This window comes from Falco rusticolus, chromosome 2 (assembly GCF_015220075.1).
Source record: "Falco rusticolus isolate bFalRus1 chromosome 2, bFalRus1.pri, whole genome shotgun sequence".
Lineage (NCBI taxonomy): Eukaryota > Metazoa > Chordata > Aves > Falconiformes > Falconidae > Falco > Falco rusticolus.
In genome coordinates this window covers 55897142-55920414 of record NC_051188.1, presented here as the reverse complement: position 1 = coordinate 55920414, position 23273 = coordinate 55897142, and the positions used below count along the sequence as shown (strand labels likewise).

The 23273-nt window shown below is 41.2% G+C and overlaps 1 protein-coding gene across 1 annotated transcript in view; it reads right to left on the bottom strand.

Annotated features, from left to right (window-relative positions):
* Window positions 1-22868, bottom strand: part of HS6ST3 (heparan sulfate 6-O-sulfotransferase 3) — a 306601-nt gene extending 283733 nt beyond the window's left edge. The window contains exon 1 of the mRNA XM_037377552.1: window positions 21851-22868. Within this exon, the coding sequence (XP_037233449.1) occupies window positions 21851-22428 (578 nt within the window). The 5' untranslated portion in view covers window positions 22429-22868. The remainder of the gene's footprint in view (window positions 1-21850) is intronic.
* Between the last annotated feature and the right edge of the window lie 405 nt (window positions 22869-23273).

Here is a 23273-nt window from a genome sequence, read left to right as displayed (position 1 = left end):
TACAGGCTAGGCAATAACAGACATATTTAGCACTTCCTGAATTAGAACAGATGAACTTCAGAGTTTGATTTAGCCATGTCTATAAACATGAATGGCCCTTAATTCCACATAAATCAGAATTCATGTTTTTTCTTGACTTGTCAGCATTGAAACACCATTCTTTTGAGAAGTTCTGCCCCCTTAAAATAGATCAGTAGTGAGCCAGTAAACACCTAGATATATTGTCCCCCTGTCAGTAGGGATTCCTGTTGCTGTTGCTCTTGAGAAGGATGTGTGATTTTGTGACATACTCACCCACAACCATAATCTTTTCCTGGACTCTTCTCTGATTAAGGGCCGGAGGAAAAGGAAACGGGGGCTCTGCCATTATTGGACAGCTGCTACGAGGCAGTGAGAGAGATACAGGAGAGCTATTTCACTATGTATGCAACAACTGTCAATTGATTTATCTTTTCACCATAGGTAATATTGTTTCTTCCTTTCCGAAAGTCAAAAAGCTGGAGTCCATTAATGAAACTGAATTTAATCTTTCCAAATCCTTCCCAGATGTGCAAAGCAAGTAACTACACTAATTGGCAGTCATCCTTCCACCAAGAGATGCCTAGGTGTGTCTTCTTCAAAACTGAAGATCAAATAACCTAGAGCAAAACTAATCTGTGAGAATATAAACATTCTCAAGTTTAAACAAAATGAGGTCTCAAGTCCCACAACAAACCGTGCATGTAATTTTTGCGTATGTAAAATATGATGTAATTAAGTCTACATGCACTAAGTTAATTTTAGATTTGATCAATTTCTCAAGAAACTTAGGAGAATATAAATTGCTGCCATCAGTGGAAGTATTAAGGCATTCATACCATCAACTGCAGGTACAAAGTCTGCTTCCATTAACATCAAATGAAAAGGTTTTATAGTGTCATTACACCATTGCTATTTATATCCAAAACAATCTTTAATGATGGCAGTACACAGGTTGCAGTGGAGAAAAGGAAATAAAGCAAGGGATTTCTCACCTAAGTTCCTAGGAAGCACAAAGAAACCTTGTACTATCACTCCAGCCCTGGAGCTGCTCCTCTCCTTGGCTGTTCCCCCTGCAGGCGATTCAGCTCAAGAGACACACAGTACCAAAGGACACCAAGAGCAGCTGTGTCTGGAATGCACGAGTAGAGAAATACCCTGGCCCTTTCTCCCCACTCCCTTCTTTACACTGTGAGTAGCTAGCCATTTTATGTAAGAAAATAATAATCTGCTTTTATTTTAACAGGGCCAAAAATCAATCTCTGCCTACTTTCAACAGAAAAAAAAAAAATAAAATCAATGAGACATCATGAGCTTAGAATTTCCTCCTATACACTTCCAAAATATTAAAGACTTTTTTGGTAACAACTTCTTCTCCACAATACACTTGCCTCGTCTCTCCAAAATACATACACACATATATAAGAACATAAGAGGTGCAAAGGACTATGAGCTGTCATAATCTGAATAAAAGAAGACCTGACTGCTTTGATCAAAGTGACAAAGAAAAAAGAAAGGAAAAAAAAAAGTTACTTAGTAGCTGTAAAAAATGTGAAGCCACTGGGGAAATATCCAGAGTAAACAAACACTATTTTCCTGTGTGTAACCAGTGTAAATGGTTGAATACAAGTGTCTATGGGCAAGCACACAAGAGAACAGGAGCCTGGTAAACCCACATTTAATGTTACACTAAGAAGATACAAACTCATGTTCATGCTTTACAGAATTTGTTATCTTCTTTACTTCATGAGGTTACACTTTGCAGAACACCATAAAATTCTTGCAATTCATAAAATGTCATGTGACAAAGAAAGACTAAAACAGAAGTTTTAGGGAATGATCTGGTGGAAAAGAAAGGAGATTAGGGAAGAAAGGAGAGTTCTTCCCTGAACCCTGAGCCCTCTTAGCCATTAAAAATACAGAAAAGAAGCACAGAAGTGACAGAGAGGGACAGATGGCAACTAGGGAAACTACAGGGCAGCCAAGACTGACAGTGTTGGAAGAAAGGAGATGGTGCTCTTGACAGCTTCAGAAAGCAGAACCACAGTCAAGCCTCAAAAGGTGACTGAAGAAGGAGATTTTTCTCAGGGCTCTGAGGAAAAAAATCTCAAGATGGAAAATGCAGATTGTCTCAAGCTGAACAACCGCTGGGAGAGGGAAGAATGAAAGGGGTTTGGAACAAGGACTGAAGGAAAAGCCAACGCTCTTGAATAACATGTGAAGCAAGCAGTAGCTTATTTTCCAGCCTTACAACTAACTCTCCCCGAGATTTTCCTGAGCCAGATTTGTTGTGTTCTAATAAAAGTGTTTAGTCTCTTTTGGTACGCTTGATATAAAAATGGAGATGGGGATGCACAGAGGAAGTAATTCCACCTACACATGCTGTCTGATTCAGGGTCCTAAGAGATTGCACTGCTGGGGGGGGGGGGGGGGGGGGGGGGGGCGCGGCGGGGAGGGTGTGTGAGTGTCATTTTTTAAAAAGCCTTGTAGTTGAAGATTTAAATTACAGCTCCAAGAGCCAGTGTAGTTTATTTTAAAAGTGCCAAATGAAGGTAAAGGATTTCTGTGCTTTATGCATATTTAAGAAGTCACAGGTAGTATTTCTAAGCATCGCTACCATATGTACCTATGCAAACAGCTGTACCACAGAATAAGAAGCTGTCAGAATTTGCAGATTCAGAGCTTCAGCTGAATGGGATTTACCATAGCAGATGTATCTAAGCACATTTTTTATGTACAAGTACTTTTCATACCGACATCTCATCAAGCCAAAAATTCCTTTTCATTATGTAGAGGATTAAAAGGCGCATATACATGTAGCTCACAGAAATTTCACGCAAAGTGTAGGGATGATTATTTTGATTCAATGGATTTAGAATCCATCTACTGCGGTGCAAGTGTCTGCGTAAGTCTGAATTTGAGTGCTAATACGGGCAACCATGGCCAAGAAACTTGAAAGTAATATGACAAACCAAGTACCTATAAGGCATGAAAGAACTAGGGCATGCAGAAACTTCTTGTCTCCTTCCCTCAAGAGTTTGCCTTTACTCTGAAAAGTTACAAGGATTTCACAACTGTTATTTATAAACTATTTCTCTATCAATGATTCTCAGATAAGTCCTGCCCTAAAAGGACTCTTAACATATAAGTTTGGATAGACAACTGCTAAGAATTCAAGGATATCAGTTATTTTTGAAGATAGGAAAAAAACATCAGGCTCACCTTCTGTGAGTTTTAAAAGCTGGTAAGAGCAATAGGCATCTACCTATCTCTGTGTTCAATGGATGGCAGTTCAATTTCAATTGAAATGCCCGTTAAATATATAAATTGTAGCCAGTTTTCAAAAACTCCTCCAAACACCTCCAGCAGACTCTGTTCCACTTCACTGCCAAGCCACACATACCCTTCTGCTCCTTCTCCGCACTCATTTCAGTCCTGAAAGGCCCTAGCCTCCCAGCAACAGCCACAGCCTGAGCCTCATGTGCTCCAATTCCACCACTGCAATCCACTTCCATTTACAACACAGTGCATCCCATGTTCTTCTTTCTCTACCAGTCCTCCCTCACGGTCTCCTAAAACAAGAGTCCTCTAGACATTCTGCATTCAAGCAACGCCAGGAGTTTGCCAACTTTAAGACCTTCCTCTGCTTGTTCTACTTCTTGCTCCAGCCACACAAAACACCTAGAGCACACCTGCAATGATACTAGGGAGTAACAAATCAACGTATGACGTAGCTAGCGATCTCATGTTATCCTATACTTCAGAAGCATTTGAAAGATCTTGCAGGGAAGGAGCACACAACTTCCTTCACTGTAGATCATCAACATTGGACCCAGTCCCTAGGAGAAAATGAAATTATATTATACTAGTTACATTCTACATTTGGATGCCTTCCCTCGCATCAATCACACATTGACACAGGGTAGGGGCCTTGCTACTGACATAGCAGAACTGCCACAGCCAAGAAGCGAGCTTCCTCATCTGCGGTGCCTAGAAAGTCTTTTATTTTCATCCCAAACAAGTAAGAAACAAACAACTCAGTATACATTAAAAATCTATTATTCATTCACCTGTTTAACTAGTCACGTATCTTTCTCAGGTATTCCCTAAACTTTATCTCAAATGTGTTCATAAAGTGAACTTCAGATATACTGACCACACTCTACCACCTCTATGCCTTCCAAGTCCTCCAACTCTCATATCAAATTTAGAATTCCTATCCTGAAAAGTTTTCCATAATTCTACCCATGCCATTATCTTTACTTGGTTTTTTCCCCAACTGCTTCTAACCCAGGTAGATGATCATCTCACAACTAAATGTCACCTTTTTCCACACCTCATCCCCTCTTCCAAATTGCAGTAAGTCAGTACACAAATCGACCAGTAGTCAAAATCACCTCTTTCATATGAATGGGTGGGGTTTTTTTGAAAGGAACCATCCTGTGAACTGCTAATTCATCATCCTAAGACTCAGTTTTCCAAGACTAAGAATTTCACTCAGGTTTTGGACTATCAAGTCCAACATCCTCATTCCAGTGTACAATACAGGCACTTAACTAAAGTCACATCACCAGCAATATGAAAAAAAACCACCCAACAACAACAAAATAAAGGAGAGTTAAGGGTACAGTGGCAGGAAAAACAACACACAGCTCAGAGAACAAACTTTAATTTACAGCCAGCATAAGCATCATGCTGCAAAGCCCCATTGAGGCCCTTGGCTCGCCATCACTGCTGCACAAGCAGTATATAAAGCTAGTTTACAGCATGAACTTCCACTCAACTTGCAGTTACATCTTTGCAATGCAGTCACATAAGCATCAACAGTAATTGAGAGGGCTATTAATCTGTTCTGGATCTAACAGAAGAAAAAGGCTAAGCCCACTCTAACAGGTTTTCAATAAAAAGATACTGCTACTGAACTTCTTATTGAAGAGACTCTTCTCACAGCGGTGTTACAGCTCTAGAAGACTTGAGTTTAAGTGAGCTACTGATGAAAAAAAGTGTACCATAAGATCCAAGAATACAATTTTAGTTCTTCATTTGGAATCTTTTCCCAAGATTGTGACCAGAAAAAGGTTTGAGATCAGAGAAAATTATGCAAAGATATATATGGTTATCAGCTTTATCATCTGCAGCCTTTGAATTTGAAGAGACAGTCCACTGAAAAGCAACACTCTACTTAAAAGCATTTTCACATGGACTACTAAACAGCTTGCATCTCAGATGACAAGCAAAGAATCAACCTTCATTCAGAAACTGAAGCAATACCATGAGTCACAGGGCTCATGTGTCTGTGGTGCCAGCAACTGCAGTGAGCAACGATACATGTCAGTGTGCAACCACTATTGAGTATCAAGACAAACCGGCCAATGAATAGGCTAAGTGACTGGGGAACCAGGTATTAAAGCAGCTCTAAGTCTAGGCTGTTACTCTGAGTACAACAACTGAAAGAGCTGGCTACTGGAGCTAGACACACTGCTAGAGGGACTGTAGGATCTGGTGGTCAATTGAGAGACACATTTGCCTGTACATGTGTGTCTGAGGCAACTGGAGGAGTTGGCTACCAAAGGGGCCAGGAGGTCCAGGCCTGGACTGGAGAGACCATAAGGTCTTGGAGTCAACTGGGATGTGTGTGTCTATGTTGGTGTATGCAAGGCGGTCTGTACCAACAACTGGCACATGGGTACAGGCCTCAGGGACTCATACACCCAGGTACCACCAGTTGGGGAGACTGGAGATCCAGGGGCCACACCCTGGACAGAGTGTCTAAGGCCAGCTAGCAGAAGGATCCATGTTGCTTATCTACATTTCCCACTAATGGACATTCATCATGACCAACAATAGAGGGGCACAGGCTAAGGTCATTGGTACTGTTTATGTTTACACGAGTGCTGCATTGTTTTGTCTGCACTGCATTCTGTGACTGGCCATGCACACATTATATATGTGTATTTGTGCAGGTGCCTACTGGAAGTACATGCCCAGCTGCGCTATTAGTTGGACCTGGGGACACGGAGCTGTAGCAGCCTCGCCTCCACTGAGCGACTGGAATTGGCAAAACCCTAACAGACATACTGGCCCAGACCAAAGGTGCAGTATCCTTGCTTCCCACAAGCAAGTGCTGATTAATAGAAAACTTAAACCAACAAGGACAACATGTAGTTTACCCTAAGTACTCATCCACGTTTCAAGAATCTGTAGCTTGGGGACTTCCCAAAATAGCATATTAAAGACTGTTGACAGACTTCTTTGTACATGTATTATTATTTGAGCCCAGATTAACTTGTAGCATCCACAGTGGGAAGGCTCACCTCCTCTTACTTTGAACCTGATACTTCCCCATTTAGCTGACACTCCTTGGTTATCTGCTCCATGTGACCTACAGTTTACATAAAGCAATTCTAGCTCCCTCAGCACCCAGCAGTCTTTATTCTAGCCAGTCAAAAAAACACTCCTGCCTTTCTCTGAACATTAAGCACCAGATGAATACAGTAATAAAGGTCAGGAGGGAGCTCTGGCAGTCATTTAGCCCAAACCCTTGCTCAAAAGTCAGTCTAACTAGAATAGGGTGCTCTAAGTTTTGCCCTGATATTTTGAGTAACTCCAAGGATGGAGATGCCACAGTGTCTCTGAGCAACCTCTCCCAATGTTTGACCAACCTCATGGGAAGAGAGCTTTCCTTCTCACCTAGCCAAAATTTCCCGTTTTCCAAATTGTGTTCATTTCCTCAAGTCCTATCACAGTATACATCCAAAAAGAGACTGGTTCCGATCATCTATAGGTTCCCACTTGGAAATAAACTCTTCTCTCTAATTTGGGGTCACCCATGAACCTATTGAGACCAGACTCTGTCCCACCATCCAGGTCATTAATGCACAGACCTTTAAACAGCACTGGCATCACTGCCAGTTCTTGACTGACACTAGTTATCAGCCACCAGCTGGATTTTGTACCACCCCTCACCCCTGCTTGCAGCACAACAGGCCACTCGCTATAGCACGCCATCACCTAGTCCACGTCTCATCAGTGTACCTCAAAAAAATGCTGTGGGAGAGCGCGGCAAAGTCCTCGCTAAGGTCAATGTGAACAACATTCATCTCTTTCTTTGCCTGTACAGCCAGATCTCTCATCATGGAATCTAACTGTGCCAGTCAGACATGGTTTGCTCCTTACAGCTTTGTAGCAGCTTTACCCTGTCCCCTTCCGATTCTTCACACAGCTGGAAATGGCTTCCAAGGAGATTTGCTCAATTGCCTTCCCAGGGACAGATGTGAAGCCAGCCAGCCCACAGCTCCTTGAATCCTCCTTGTTGTATTTCTTGAAAAGGAGTAGAACATAATCTCAGAGCCCATACTGAATAAGTAAAACTAGGATGGCTTGTATGCATCGCTATACATTTACCAACAAAGAAAGCCAACTGTCATTTTAGCACACACTTACCTAAAAAAGTCTTCATGCAAGTCTTCAGTCAGCTTTTTCTTCATTATCATTCATTCATTATCATTATTCATAACATCATTATCTCAGTATTCGTCTTCTTTCCAGACAATATCCCTTTAATTTTGTCAGCGTTTTAGAAAATAACAAAATGAACATATTAAAAATAAAACAGAGGAAGAATATCCTTCCACCCATGATGTGACCTTTCATCTCATTTGATAGCAGCTTAGGTTACCACAGAGCTTTTGAGGGAAAGCCTTGTTGAATGCCCTTGGCAACCCAAGCAGACTACAGCCACCAGATTTCCCTTGTGAAGATGGTTTTTGACCCTTTACAGAATCCTACAAGACTACTCAGGCATGATTTCCTGTTGAAAAAACCACACAGGCCTCCCACTGTGTTGTATTAGGCAACTATCCACTAATTCTATTCCCTGTAATAGTTTCTCCTAGTTTTCCCATTGCAGATGTTAAGCTTACCAGTAAGTAGTAGAGGTCTTTTTTAAAAATTACTTTTGAATTTTCCGAATACCAAGTTTTAAGCAGGAGGTCACATCCACATTTAGTAGTTTGGTCATTTAATTCCTGAGCTCCTTGAAGTACCATATAGTTCTAGCAACTGGCACCTTTAAATACCATCTGGTTTATGCCTTTTTTTCTTCTCTGCCCACCACCCCCTTTTAAAAGAAAACCACAACTTATTCCACAATTGCTTCGACAACACCTCAATTTGAAGACAGATTATTTGATATACCCTCTATAACAAAAGGTTCCAAATCAGAAACTTCCTCAAAGCTCAGAGATGAGCACAGAGGCAAGAGGTAAAATATTAAGATTCTTTTTTGATAGAGCTTTATTTCCAAACAGAGGATAGATGGAGAGAACATCTATTAGCCCTACGCATTCTTTAACGAGCTTCTTGTTCCCAGTGTGTTTCAAAAAGATTAATTTTATACCTTCTACAAATTGTTCCTCAAACATCCTTCTTAGTTGTGTTGTATTTTTATCTTATCCGGCCAGAATTTATGAACCTTTGTACTTTGCTCTTGCAGGCAAAATTTGACCTTTTAAAAAATGGTGAAAACTGCTTTGTATAACTACCTCTTACCCTGCTGTTTAGCTATGCCACCCCAGTCTCTTTTTGGACTTATTATCTTCAATGGGTGCGTGCATTTTCTCCCAAGACTCCCACGTGGCATCTTCAAATAGTTCCCATGCTACTTGCAAGGATTTTACTTTTATAAATTGTCTCTGAGATGCTTTTTCATTTTAAGTAGCTTTCTCTAAAAAACAAAACCTCCAAAGCAGAGGATTTTCAGAGGTAGAATGGTTTGAAGCTGTAAATACATTAAAAAAAAAATTATATGTAAATATTTTACAGAACAACTCTTTGACAGAAACACTTTGAACCAGATCCTGCACACAATGGTCAGAACCTACATGAAACCCTGCTTCTCTGTCTTCAGCTTTGCAGACTAACTGCTCCATGAAATACTCACTAACTGTGTCTAGCAATTTAGTCTCCACATCAATCATTGCTGCAGCCACTGCCAGTACCATGCAGGCACCGGGCTGACCAGGGAGCAATATAACTAAGAGGACAGAAGAGAAAGAAAGGACTCCAAAGAGAAAGAAGGAAAGGAGAACAACCACATAATAAAGTCAGTAAAGTCAGCTTCTGTGCACTTATACACCACATTGCTCACAGGGCTCCAGGTCCTGGTATTAAACATTTATCATATTTCATGAGCTGCTGTTTCTTCTAACCCATGATTGCAGAGAAAATTAATTAGAAATCAGATACTAGATGCGAGTTCAAGAAGCAGAAAGCAAACAAATCTCTCTTAAAAGATAAGAAAGCATAAGCTAACGGCTTAAAATTAGCTCCCTAAATTTTAAAAGAAGTTAAAATTTGAGTACTGAGATTGAACAAGCCACTGCAGAATCAAAACACCTGCTGAAATTTTACTTGGTAGAGCTATGTGCATTCCTGTGTTTTGATGCAAACAGATACCCTATTTGGATCTCCTTGACTATTGTTTCTATCATGAAATCATCTTTCCCTCTGTGTACCCCAAGGGTATCTCCCCCTCTACTTGTAAATTCTCTTTACTTCATACCTTCTCGTACCATCAAACCATTCCCTTTTTTCCCCCGGGTCACAGAAGCATTAGCAACCCTCCTTCTCTCCCCCTGTGGCAGAGGGACAAAGCCAGGACCTATCTACCTTCCTTCACCTGCTGGGAAGGACTCTCCTCCTCCCTGCCTCAGGATGAAACTAGTGGCTCACACTGCAGAGCTGGGTTTCAGTACCACCAACCAACAGCTGATGGAAAAGCATAAAATTTTTCTGCCAACTCTGTCAACACTAATCTTAAATACCTTCTTTTCCAAGACATTATAAAAGCAAAAGACTAAAGCTATAGAGATAACTTGCAGTTGTTTTAATTCTTTATACCAGGAGAAATTTATTACAAATCAAAGGGAAGCAATTATAAAAGCCCTCTGAGCAGCAGCTTAAGGGAGCAGATAGAAACACAGGGGAGTTACACATAAATGCATCTTTTCTGTTCCCTGTCTTTTCAGGTAGGGGGAAGAGAACAGTTATTTTTCCCTTATCAGTTTTTGTGTACTGCTAGGAACAGAGGGAACAATAACACAAAGAATTTAGGACAGATTAGTCAGTTCTGTTAGCCCCTGCAAGACCAAACAGTTAAAAGTCCAAACCCCCCTTTGAACCTCAGCAAAGCAGACAAGCTCAGAGCCAAAAAATTCCAGCCTGCAGCTTGCCAAACAGCACAGATGAACACTACTCCAACAAGCTCATTCTGTATGCCAAGCAAGCAGGTACAACACAAAGGGGATGTGAGTCACACAAGAAAAATATATAAAACAAAGGGAAAAAGAGCCGGCAAGATAGGAAGAATAGTGGTATGGGAGAATGGACAACATCAGGCTGACAAGAAAGTAAAATGGAAGTGTAGGATGTAACCTGGATAATGCAAAAAATAGGAAGCATTTTTACAGAGAAAACTGAAAACAAATGTGAAAGAGAAACTTTCCTTTTTCCAAATGTGCTTTCAAGCTCTCCTGTTATCTAAACATACAGCACAAAATGAAAATCCTCTAGTCATGTAGTACCAAATTTAGCTCATGAAATGATACACAACCTGTAATTTTGTTTAAAATATCAATGCAACTACAATTACCTTCTTGTCATGAATACTTCCTAATTAACTTGATTTTTTTGTTTCATTTGGGTTTTTTAGTATTTTCTTTGGGCTTATTTTTATTATTTTCTTTGGAACTACCTGATAACAGAGTGAAATACAAGCAGCAGAGCGTGAAACAAGAATGATAAACATCTACCATTCCCACTGCTCTCCTAATCAAAGCTGCAGTTCTGTGTGGCCGCACTTAAGCTTCCTAGTCAACCTGTTAGTCAGATGCACTCCATCAATTTTACTATTACTCTACAGTAATACCCAGCAGCCATTTGGATACCTGCTACTGACCCATATCACAACGGGATTCTTTATCCCATTATCAGATATCTGCCAATTTAATCAAAATGAAAAGAGATACACACTAATACAAAATAATCTGCAGAAGTCAAAAGCAGTGCTGCAAAACCCAACATATATTTACATGCTTGTTGACCCACCAGCTTTGGACAATAGCTACAGCAGACTGGAGATCAAAACAAAGACTTCGCTGAAGAAGGTCACGTGTTACAGAGGACCTGGGCTTTTTAGGAAAAGCTATTTTCAGTTATTCCTTTCATATAGGCAGCTAAATTCTCTATGTGGAGAAAACCATCTCAACAGGCGCTTTCAGGTTTTAAAAAGCTTGACAAGAAAGGCATGACCACTTTAATACAGCTGAGCTGAAGTTTGTGACACAAGTTTTTAAATGGGGACTTTAAACCCTTAAGTCACTAAAAAAAAAGTTTAGTAAAAAATACATACACACACACACATATACACATAAACTACTTGAGGTTTCTCCCCAGTAGCTTAATAAGTAGAATGATTAAAAAGTTTTGAGGATATTCTGATTTTTTCCTACTTAGCATTTTTAAGCATTTATAGTCCACTTAAAGGAAATATGAAGGTATAAACACCAGTGTTCTTTGTGTGCATATTTGTTCCTCTTTTGTGGATTCTGTATTTGCCTACATGATTTTATATAGAAGTTTTGAACCTTGCACAAAAGAATCTTACCTATATTGAAAGTTCAATCCAATAACTCAACTTTGGAGCAGGAAAAAAAAAGGCACAACAGTTATGTTCTTTCATTGTAAACTCTAGGAAGTTATTTCATGTTAACGCATGACAATTAAAGTTTTACACTGTAATTTAACTGTTAATGGTTTAATAAAGTTGTAACTGTAGATGGAAGTTAAAAAGCTCTGAAAAACACTGCAATGTGAATACAGAAAACTACAAAAGCATTAACTTTCTGGATAAAAATAATTTGCATAGAAATGCTTGACTCAACATACCCTGAAACTATAAACACTACAGAACACCAGGAGTCCAAGTTTTAACAACAACAAATACATGACCACCTTATTTACTGAATTGCTATTCAAGTTCTATTTTATCTACTAAGCTTCCCCTTACTAAGAAAAACTGGACCCCTGCAGCCACCAGAGAAGCTGCCATCCCACTCTTAAAAGAAATGCACAAAGGAACATATTTACAGCACATGCTTGAGGCCAGCTTGACTTTAGATGTCATGGACATATAACACATTAAAAAAGTTATTGCTGGTACTAAGTTGAGTCTTTCAACAAACTAAAGTAACACTCACAGCAAAAAAATCATTGCAGCTCTCCTTCCTTTATTTAATAATTATAGCTTCTGATCCTGTTCAAGGAATTCTTAAACTGAGGAACAGGGAGTAGTCAAAATATATACATCAGCATGTTGCAGCATCTTCTCCATTGCAATTTTTCTCCCCATTGTCCATAAATAAAAAGTTTTGCAGTTATAGAAGTTATTCATTACTCACATTTGAAGCCTCTTGGAAAATAATGGTCCTACTCCCATCACTAAAAATCAAGGTCTAGGTAAAAGGATCAAAATATTACATGACAACTGTGCTACTGGGGATTTACAGTGTAGAAGTTGAATATGCTTAATTTAACATTTGGGTCTCTTATTACAATGCTTATGTGACTTGAGAAACCTATGGAGAAAAAAAACCCCACAACCAAAACCTATTTAGGACAGGGCTCAAACTAACTGGTACTTGAAGTTTCTCATTATGTCCGCATCATTCTCTTCCACCAAGTATAAAAGAACACATGGAGAGTCTTAAACCCTAAACCAAGTTTTATTTGGAAAAAAATGAACTTTCCAGTTGCAAAATTTTGATCCTTCCTTCACCTCACAAGATCGTAGATTTATTTCTGCTCCCTGCTCTCTTCTGCTGTCTTTCAGACTTCACTGTCACTTTAGGCTCACAGCTTATTCCTACACTGCTTCTGTTCTTTCCCCTCTTAATCTGAGGAGTTCCTCAAGCAAACACTATCAGTTGCTATTCCACCTACCCCACATATTCTCAGTCATAGGCTGTGTGCAAAGACACATGGCAATGAAGTAAAAAATTGCAAGTAGCTACTTTCAAGTGTGAAGATACACAAACACTAAGATACAAACGTATCTGCTACTTTGACAAAAAAGAGCTCAAGAAACAAGTTAGAAATAGGCTGCTTGGTTAAAGAAAAAAATCAAGTTTTTCCCTACATTACTACCTCTAAAATTTCATGTAACATACATTTAGAAGCATAGCGTGCCAAAGTCTTATAAACAGAAATCTGTAAGTCACCAAGCTCCTTCCACTGACATTATTAGACTTTAGATGAGAATTTGAAAAAAAATCTTATTTTTTTAGTGGTGTTTTGTGAAGTGTGCCTCCTTTCACTCACCTCACTTTCAAGTTTACTTGTTTGCAGAAAGTAACTGGCCTCAGATAGGTCCACATACTCCACATACTCTAATATCCTTAAGGACATTTGCTTCCAATACCAAACAGCACCAGGAACCATGCAGCCAGCCTTCTCATCAACTTCCAAGTTACTCCACAGAACTAAGTAGTATACTGTCAAGTCAGTTATGAATATCATGGTTTGTTTCATCAATCCTTCATTATTTTGAGTTTGGAAACTGGAGTTACATCTGGTCATTTCTCTCCCCATTCCAATATTCGTCTTTATAAGGCATTCCAAGTTTCCTCACTACTAAGTCAGTGCATTTGGCATCTCTATCAGTTTGTAGGCACTCAGCCATGCTTCAACCTGTATTAATACACTTTCACAATTGACATATAACTATTAGTGCAACATTTCTAATATGACCAAAATCCACTTTACATCAACCATTTTCTAACAGATTAGTATTTAAAAAAAAAAAAGGGGGGGGGGGGGGGTTAAGGCATCAAATTTAAGCCATTAATTAAAAGCCAACAGCTCCCCCCACCCCGATTCCTAACATGACTTTAAGCTGCAGGCCAAGCTCCAGATCTTTGTATAAGTATACACAAGGCCACCTAACAGTAAGCTTCAGAGCAGAAACAAAGTCCTCAGAGCTTGAAGATAAACAGCCCTATCTTTACAAGAACCCATTTTATAATTTTTTAGTCAATATATACCGAAATCTTGAGCACTGATCATGTAACAGACCACAAGTACTTAAAGAGTTATTGATTTTGCCAGTCTATAATTTATTCTGAAAGATGATCCATGCCATCTCGAACAAAATCCCGAAATAGTTCTGTTGTTAATTTTTTCCCCCTAAATTAGTAGCTGTTTCAAGGCTGAATCATTTTATCATAACAGCAGTCCAAATTAGACCCTTAATTCATACAATCAGCCTCCTACACAGTGTTTGAAAACCTTGTTCAGCAATAACAGAACTTTGAAGGGACTTCAAGTTACATTCTGAGGCAACCAGGAACATTAAGACATCCAATGTAGTTTAGCACTAGAAGTTCAGTATTTCCAGAGAACAGGCAGCAAGTTGAATCCAATACTAAATATGTTAAAGAATACAGGTTCCCTTGCTTTCATCGGGTCTCATTCTGCACAGAAAGCAGCAGTCTTTAAGTTATCTCAATTCATTACCACGGCTGTGTGAAACTCTGGGAGGAAATGCTTTACTCTTGGTGACTTAGAAGGCAACACATGAAAATTACCAACACACCTGAAGGGAGAAATCATTCAGTTCCACCAGCTCTCTACACTTTCCATCGAGCTTCTCTGTGATCACTAGAGCAGAGCTGGCAGAGAATTTTTTATTCCTCTGCAATGAGTTCTCGAAATTATCAAGAGTAAGCTCACAATTTTATCCCTATTTTTGCCACTGGCTGGGTCTACAGATTTAAGCTCTATCAATGTAAAGGCATTACACAGTAACTTTTCCCATTCCACCTCAAACTGACACATACCCCAAAGCTATGTAAGAATTTAAGTGACATCCTATTCAAGAGGATTGGAAATTACTCTAAATTAGGCAGCTAGTTCACAGAAATTAAAAAGCATCTTAATAACACAAGAGAGTTACAACAGTTGCTATGTCTTATAACACTGTACAGCCCTAAGGGGATGCTACTGACGCTGCCACACTCTTTTTTTTCCCCCCCATGGTTTCTCTGCCTGGCTCCTGTACACAAAAGAAAACAGCTCCTTCGTTTTAAAGAAAATCTTATTAGACAGCCTATTTTCCAGACTGAAATACCAGAAGCTGCCAAAAAACCACCCCTACATGATACATTAAACTAGATTAAAAAGGAAGCAGCAAGGTCTGCATGAAAGGAGCAAGCAAATTTGCCTGGATAAATCACTAAGTTCTCTTCCAGAAAGTTAGAAGAACTGCTGCTCAGGTAACCGTTTTCATAACACGCACCTCCCTGTCTCAAAACTTATTAAGTTTCACAGTTACCTGTAAACTACAGTGATGGGTGCATAAGAACAATCAATTCCCAAATGAATTAGTGCTGACCACTGTTTTGTCAATACTAGCAATTAACAGTAAACATGAGTTCTAGCCATTTTTGGAGGCAGCCTGCCAAGGTATATTGCAGCTGCTTCAAAAGTCTAAAGACAAAAGTTGTCTTTGGTTCAAAAGTTTTCCAGAGCTGTGACAACCCTGATGCTGAAAAGTTCTGTCCTGATCAATCATTTATCTGCTACTCTGGGCAAGGGAAGTCTCACAGAAGACAAGTACAGTGCAAAAAATAGTTAAGGAGAGTTGCTAGTTGTTGCCACGAGTTCTAAGACAAGTTCTTTAAACACAAAGGAGCAAAGATGAGCAGGAAGCATTACTATCTCAATCAAGCTGGATCAAATTAGTCCAATTTCCCTCTGAAGTACAGTAATTGACAACATATAGGAACAAAAGGAAGGAAATGCTTCAAAACAAAAAACAAATGAAGAAGCATGACTTCAGACAACATTTCCAATTAGTGTTGTAAGACTGAAAAAACACAGCCTAGAAAAAAAAATACAATGTGGCAGAGGCAGAACTCCCTGGAAAGCAATTCTGAGAGTTGTATCAAACAAAATGTTTATTACAAAAGGATTTAATTCTATTCAACATTCACATCAACAATGTGGATGCTGAATACAAACCACATTTATTAAATATGCCAGTGATTAAAAGCTAGAAAGAACAAAATTGAAATGTAAATCAATTTTACAAATTAAAGAAATTGATAGAAGAGGAATGAAATCCAATTGGGATGAGCACAAAACTTGTATAAAAAGACAATGGGAAATGTAAGTAGCAGTCTTCAAGAAAATGAATAGTGTCTAAATCCCAAGCTGAACAGTCAATGTCAGGCAACTGCAAATAGGCAAACATCACTGAAGTGTACAACCACAAGTAAACCTTTCAGAATAAGCAAAGGAATCTTTTTTGCTCCACTTGGTACTACACTTACAGATCAAATACTGAACCTCCACTAAAGTATCACATTTCAAGAAAACAACTGACATAAATACAAAGACGAGGAACATGAAGAATGGCCTACAATAAATACAGAATGAGCTGGATTTGGTTACTTTTTAGGAAGGGAAGGTTTAAAGGGGACTTCTTAAGAACAAAAGTACCTAGCAGGCTTAGTGGAGAGGAAAGGGGATCAATTTGTTCTCAGTTTCTCAAAAGACAGAAGATGCAATGGGCTTAAAATTGAAGTTATTAAGATTCACACTAAGTGTTGGGGGTAGACAATACCACTTTCCCATAGTAAGGACAATGAAACCCTTGAGCGGATTGCGAAGGTTCTTTTAAAGCATCCAGCCCTGGAGACAGTTAAACACCCACACCGACAGTAGCAGGACCTCAAGAAATTTAATCCTTGTCACTCCTTACATCTTTAAAAAAACCTACATAGAGCTTACTGGCTCTAACATTCACTTCAGTAGAAGATACCAGAGAATTTGCTCTTTTTTCAGTTTAAACATTTGTGACTTTTTATTCTCTTCTCCCCACTACCTTCAGCATAGTTATAATTTTCAGTTAATGCTCTTACATTTTTATGATCATCGTAGTTACCATGGCTGCAAAGAACAGAGCCCATCTTACGCTCTGTTGTTGCTAGAGCTTTACAGACATTCAATGGTCAAATAAAGGACTGCATAAAAAGAAAAAGGAATCCTAATAGTTTCTATTCAACTCTCCCAATTCCATGACTCATAGGTTTACTGCCAATTTATACTTCTATAGAATAACAGAGCACGCAGTAAGTTAAAAAGACATGAGGAAATGTAAAGTATAATGAAAACAAAATAATGAAAATCAATAGTCTTGAAGACTACACTGATAATAAAGCTCATGGGGTTTACAGAATTAGACTGTTCTCACTGTTTCAAAGAAAATTAGAGACCACTTTCAATGCAGTGTCCTTTCAAGTATATAGTTTAAAAATTACCTTCCTAGTTCAATCAAATTTGCAACAAAAAATAATAATTGATTAGTAATGATATTGAAGACACACCAGTAAGGGAGAAAACATGTCTTGATTAGGACTTTTAAGGTCCCTCTCAATCCCTCATACGCAGAGAGGCAAAGCAAGCCCCACCTCACAAAGTTTTACCTGGCAACTAAGAGGCAATCAGTTTAGACAATGTCTCTGCAACATTAGATGTGCAATTCTTCTCATCTAGTTTTAGACATTAAGTCCCAATTAGCCATTGCAGTCTTCCCTTGTGATCAGTGAAAGGAAGAACTGCCCCTCCAATGTGGCAGGTCTCAGCCATGTGTTAGGTCCTCCAAAGGACTGCCTGTATTATTCCATTTCTCACCGCTGTCTACAGAGGCAGGGTAGCCTCTCTCACTCAGACTTGAGACCAAGCCTTCCCTGGCATTCCAGGTTAGACACCTAACATTTCTCTTCCCCTTTCTTTCCTCAAGCAATGTTGGCTAAACCTCCACAGTCTCAGCTTCTTGGCAGCTCTGAAGAAAAGCCAGGTTCCAGAGGTGGAGCTCAACATAAGCATCATCAATTTCAATGACTTCCAGAGACAGCAAAGCAAATATACAAGACTGCTCCTTTAAAAAAAAAAAAAAAAAAAAAAAAAAAAAGATTCCACACCAGTCTCAGTTACTTCCTGCTGTAACAGCCATCTTCATAAGGCAGAGCAAATATTTCATGTCGTGGACACAATGCAGAGCAGTAACTCTCCTATTAAATGTATGGTGGCCTATGCTACTGATGCAAGAACTTCCATGTGAGCCTAACCGCATCTTCATGGGAGAAGTCACATTGCTTTAATAATACTATTTGCAATGTTGAACTGAAAACTATGCTAATAAGAATCTAATTTAACACTGCATCAGCTGCATAGCCTTCTCAATATCCTCATTATCCAGACAGCAACTTCTGTAAAAGTGAAAGCTATACATTAGTATGAAAAACTAATAGCCTAGCTCTGTCAACACTTCAGCAGGTGTTTCAGCAGAGTATCTCACATCCTGAAAAGTAAAACATAAAAAATGTTTGAAGAAAAAAAAGTCTAAAAATGTTTTGGGTTGGTTGGTTTGTTCGTTTGGGTTTTTTTGGTAAAGTAACGTCATTCAAAAGAATAACTTTGATCCTTGGCAAAAAAGATAGCTCTACAACTTCACAATAGAATCCATTACATTGACAACAAACAACTTTTCATACTGAAGTACCTAAGCTGGGACAAGGGCACAGGACACTTCATACCATTAAGTCACAGAGAGGTAAAGGTCCAGTGACATTAAAGTGACAGAGCTGGCAAATGGCCTTAAAAAGTTCAAATTGCTGAGGCACAACAGCAATTTCTACCCTGTGTTCCTTCTTGGGACCCGAGACTTCAAAATGCCAACATCAGAAACAGGAAAAGCTGAGATAAAGAGTCTTTAAAATCCTGACAAGATTTCTGAAGTAAAACATCTTTAAAACGCACTGCCCATAAAAGACAAAGAACCCAAGGTAAGGTGAGGTGAGGTAGCGCTTCACACGCCTTTTAAGACCCTCAGCATCATCATCCACACTCTCCTTTCCCTACCACCTAGCCCCTTCCCCCATGAAGTCTAATTATAGTTTCTTCATGAACTCTTCTAAAGACCTGTATTAAAAGGTAGGATTTAATCTAATTTATTCATAACAAAACAGCAAAGAAAATACTTCCAAGAGGCACTTCTTTAATTTTTACTTACATTATTACCAGCCCTCTAAGAAGCAACTTCTCAGGACATGGAGATTTACACTATAAATTCCTTATTCCCTCTATGTAGTAAAAGACAGACTACATATATAGATCTGAAAGACAAGATTATATTAACAGCCTGCTATGAGAAGAAACAAAAAAAAAAAATCCAAAATACACTTAACATAATCCTCACTGCATCAAATACATGGCACAAGAGACCAAACACCTTGGTACCAAATTTGTAATTTTTTGTCCTGCTGCCTCCTTCTAGAGACAAAGAAAATTCACTGTCAGATATTTAACCAATTTAGCCTGATTTTCTGACTCCATGGCTGGAAGGTAGATGAGAAAAGTTGAGCTACCCAAGGAAGTCTAACGCCTCAAATACACTCAGAAGCTTTAAAGGATGACCAAAAAATAATCAGTATGCTTTACGTTAGACTCATATGCTAGTTTCTTGCCTTTTTTTGGTATAGTCTCATCATTCTCAATTCTCCATTCAGACATTAAAGAAAAAAAAAAAATACTTAGACGCATGTCTGTAATAGTACAGTCCTCCAGCAAAGTATTTTAGGCTTGATTCCAACTTTACCACAAGCAAAGACATTCACAGCAGAGATAATCCATACTCTGAGCTTACCCAATTCATTTTAGACCTCTGAAAAACTGAAGTCAAGCTACATGATTATACAGAGAAAGCAAAGGGATAAACGAAAAGGTGTCTGCCCAGCACAGGATATGATACAAGAAAGAATGAGTATTAGAACAATGCAACAAATAGTTACTCACAGCACTTTCCTCAGTTCTCTGACACAGAACTGCTATGTCACAGTAAGCAGATCATTCACTAACTAAACCAAAAAAAAAAAAAAAAACAAACCAAAAAAACATGGTTCAGCTATATTGGTGAAATGTCAGTGCACGTCTTTCTCCAGTCAAAATAATTACTAATTATCCAACAAATAAGCACTATGATCTGCTTTGTAATTCAACTCAGTTTTAAATTTAGAATGTTTTCATTTAAAAGTACTGAAGCCACCACCCCAATTTTATAGCTGTCCTGTAATCTTTGCATTTCATTTAATGCTCAGTTATTTACCTATTAATATTCTTCATGAGAAAGGAAAAAAAAGACTACTTCGGTGGCAGATTACATATTTTCACACATTTCTACAAGTATTACTCTTCCTCCTCCCCTCCCTGGTTTACCTTACAAGTTTACTGAATATTCCTTAAAGCTGTACAGTTACCACCAAATTATTTTGTCCTTGAGGACATTCACAAATACATACACTTTACCTTCAGCTAAACATTTTTCAAAAAATTGAATGAATTACCTTAGCAGTATACTGCAAGTACAGTCCAAGTTCACAACCATCAAGAATAAATTCAAAATATCCTGACTGGTGTCGCACCAAAGGTGACTATTAGCTTTGTGGTATGGGAGGGCCTTTGATGTTCACATCAAATAATCTTCAAATTGTTAAACAACAATAGTCAACTCTATTGTCTTGACGAATAGGTCCTGTGAAAATCAGTCTGGCTATGTCATGGACTGTACTTGTTTTTAAATGACAAGACACCAAACACAATGTGTGAGTGGTCCTACTGAAAATTTAAAGTTTGCGGACTCAAAATCAAGATGGATAGTAAAGTGAAAGAACGTAAGTTATCTGGAAAACCATAACTACCAAAAAAAAGAAAGGTATTTTTCCCAAATATTTTACAGATGTTGACATTACAATCATTACAGTGCAGCAGTTTAAGAGAGAACCCAGCTCATAATTTCTGACTACACATGTTCAAAATCTATCACACAAATAAAGACAGGATCTAATATTAGCCTGCAAATCTGATTTAATGGTAAACAAATCAGAACAAAGCCCAAAACTTCCTGAATCACCTAGCGCTACCTCGTATTGCGAGAGACTACCCATCTGACACTTTCCATTGTAATTACAGGCAAGACCTTTTGCAAGACCCAACAAAATACAACATCACAAGCTAACATGCAGAGAGGCAACACGCACACAAAATTCAGAATTTTTCCACTGTCGTCAAAAGAACATTAACAGCATGATTTGTTGTTAGTACTGCGTTCCCCGCCCGGAATCTGGCACACATGGCCTCCCGACTTTCAGCTCGCCCGTACAGCGAGCGATCAGTATGCAACGGGAAGCAGAGAGCCAGCCTATCTGCCAGCAAGAAACACGGGGAAAAGAGTTTAAAGGCTTCTGGATACGTCAAACTCCACTCTAGTTAGACCATTCAGCAGCTGCAGCGATCCATTAGATGCTGCAGAGGCGCTCCGCTTACGCACAGCCGTTCAGCGTTTCGCTAAAAGCAAGTTTTAAAAGGACAAATAGGTGGGAAACTCGCATAAAGCCGAGCGGAGTTTCTCCCGCGCTAACCTGTACAAGAGGCAACTGCACGCACGCTGCGTGGAATCAGCAGAAATCTGAGGCGAAGCGAATGCAACTACAGGTCACAACCGGGGAGGGGAACAGCCCAGCTAGAGCCTCTTTCCGGAGTGAGACTTTTGGGGTTTTTTTTTTATTTTTTTTTTTACGTTTGCTTCTGAACGACACCGGCAGCGGCCAGTGCTCGCCACACTGCCGGAGAGCGGGACCCAGGCACAGGGAGCCGGCCCGCCGCGCCGGGCCACATTTCACGTCGGCGGCAACGCTGCCCGCCCCCCCGCACTGACCTGAGGGTGCGGTTGCCGGCGCAGCCGCGGCGCTCCATGGCGGCGGGCACGCAGCTGGTGAGCTCGGTCCAGTCGGCGTGCAGCCCGCAGCTCCAGCCGGTGGAGAAGCGGGAGAAGAGCCAGGTGTCCTTGTCGCCGCCCGGGCGGTGGCAGGCGCACTTCTTCTGCCCGGCCCGGCAGTAGCAGGGCTGCTCCAGGCGGATGTTGCGCACCAGGTGCCGCCCGAAGGTGGTGCCGCCCGTCTTCTGGATGTGCAGGAAAACGATCACGTCGCGGCCCCGCATGTCGAACTGCACCCGCCGACACAGCTCCCCCCGCGCGAACGGGAACTTGGCCACCAGCCGCGGCAGCGCGCCCGCCGCCGCCACCTCCTCCTCCGCAGCGCCTACTGTCGCCGCCGCCGCCGCCTCCTCCTCCTCCCGCTCCGCCGGGCCCCCCCCGCGGCGGGCGGCGGAGGCCGGCGGGCGCCGGGGGCAGGCGGCGCCGGGGCAGGCGGGCGACACGTACTGGTAGACGATGAGCAAGAAGAGCAGCGCCAGCAGCGGCGGCAGCAGCCACCTGTTGAAGCGCTCGTCCATGGCGATGCGCGGGGGCTGCGCGGCACAGGCTTAGGCGCTGCCGGGCGCTGACAGGGCAGCCGCCCCGGTCGGATCCCGCAGGCGAAGCGCGCCCGGCTCCCCTCCCGATGACATGGCCCTCGCAGGCGGCCGCGGCTGGCCCCGCTCGGCTCCGCTCAGCTCAGACCAGCGCGCCGCGCTCCAGCCCGCCCGAGGCGGCCATCCCGGGCCCGCTCCCCGCGGCTGAGGCGAAGGGGAGCGGCCCGCCGAGCGGGAGGCGCCGTGGCGGGAGCGCCTCGCACCGTCCCCGGCACGCGCTGCCGGGCGGCAGCAGCAGCGGCAGCAGCTCCCGAGTCCGCTCCGCCAACAACTCTCCAGCCCAAACGCACCGCTCGGCCCCCGGCGGGGCGGGCTCCGGCCGTCAGCCAATCGACACAAAGCCGGCCGCCTGAGCAGCCAATGGGCGGGCCTAGCACGCGGGCTCTACCGCCAATGAGAGCGAGCAGCGAGTAAACGGGGTTGGTGGGAGCCGCTCCTCGCTCCTCTCCAGGTGTACCGGACGGAGACCGATGGTGCGCGGGTGGGGGGGGAGGTGGAAGCAGCCAATGAGGCGTCGGGGGAGGGGCGGAAGGCAGCCAATCAGATTGAAAAGGGGGCTCCGCCAGGTGAGCGGGGATGTTGCGGCCGCTCGCGGGCCGCTGCAATCGGCATGGAGTTGGGTTGTTTGTCTTTTTAATTCCTTAATATCCCGTTATCTTTGTTTTGGGGGTGGTGTCTGTGTGTGTCCTGTACCGCCTGAGGCTTCAAGCCCGTGTTTTATAACCGAAGTGTTCTAAGTATCTCATGTAACTAGGTCCTACGGTACT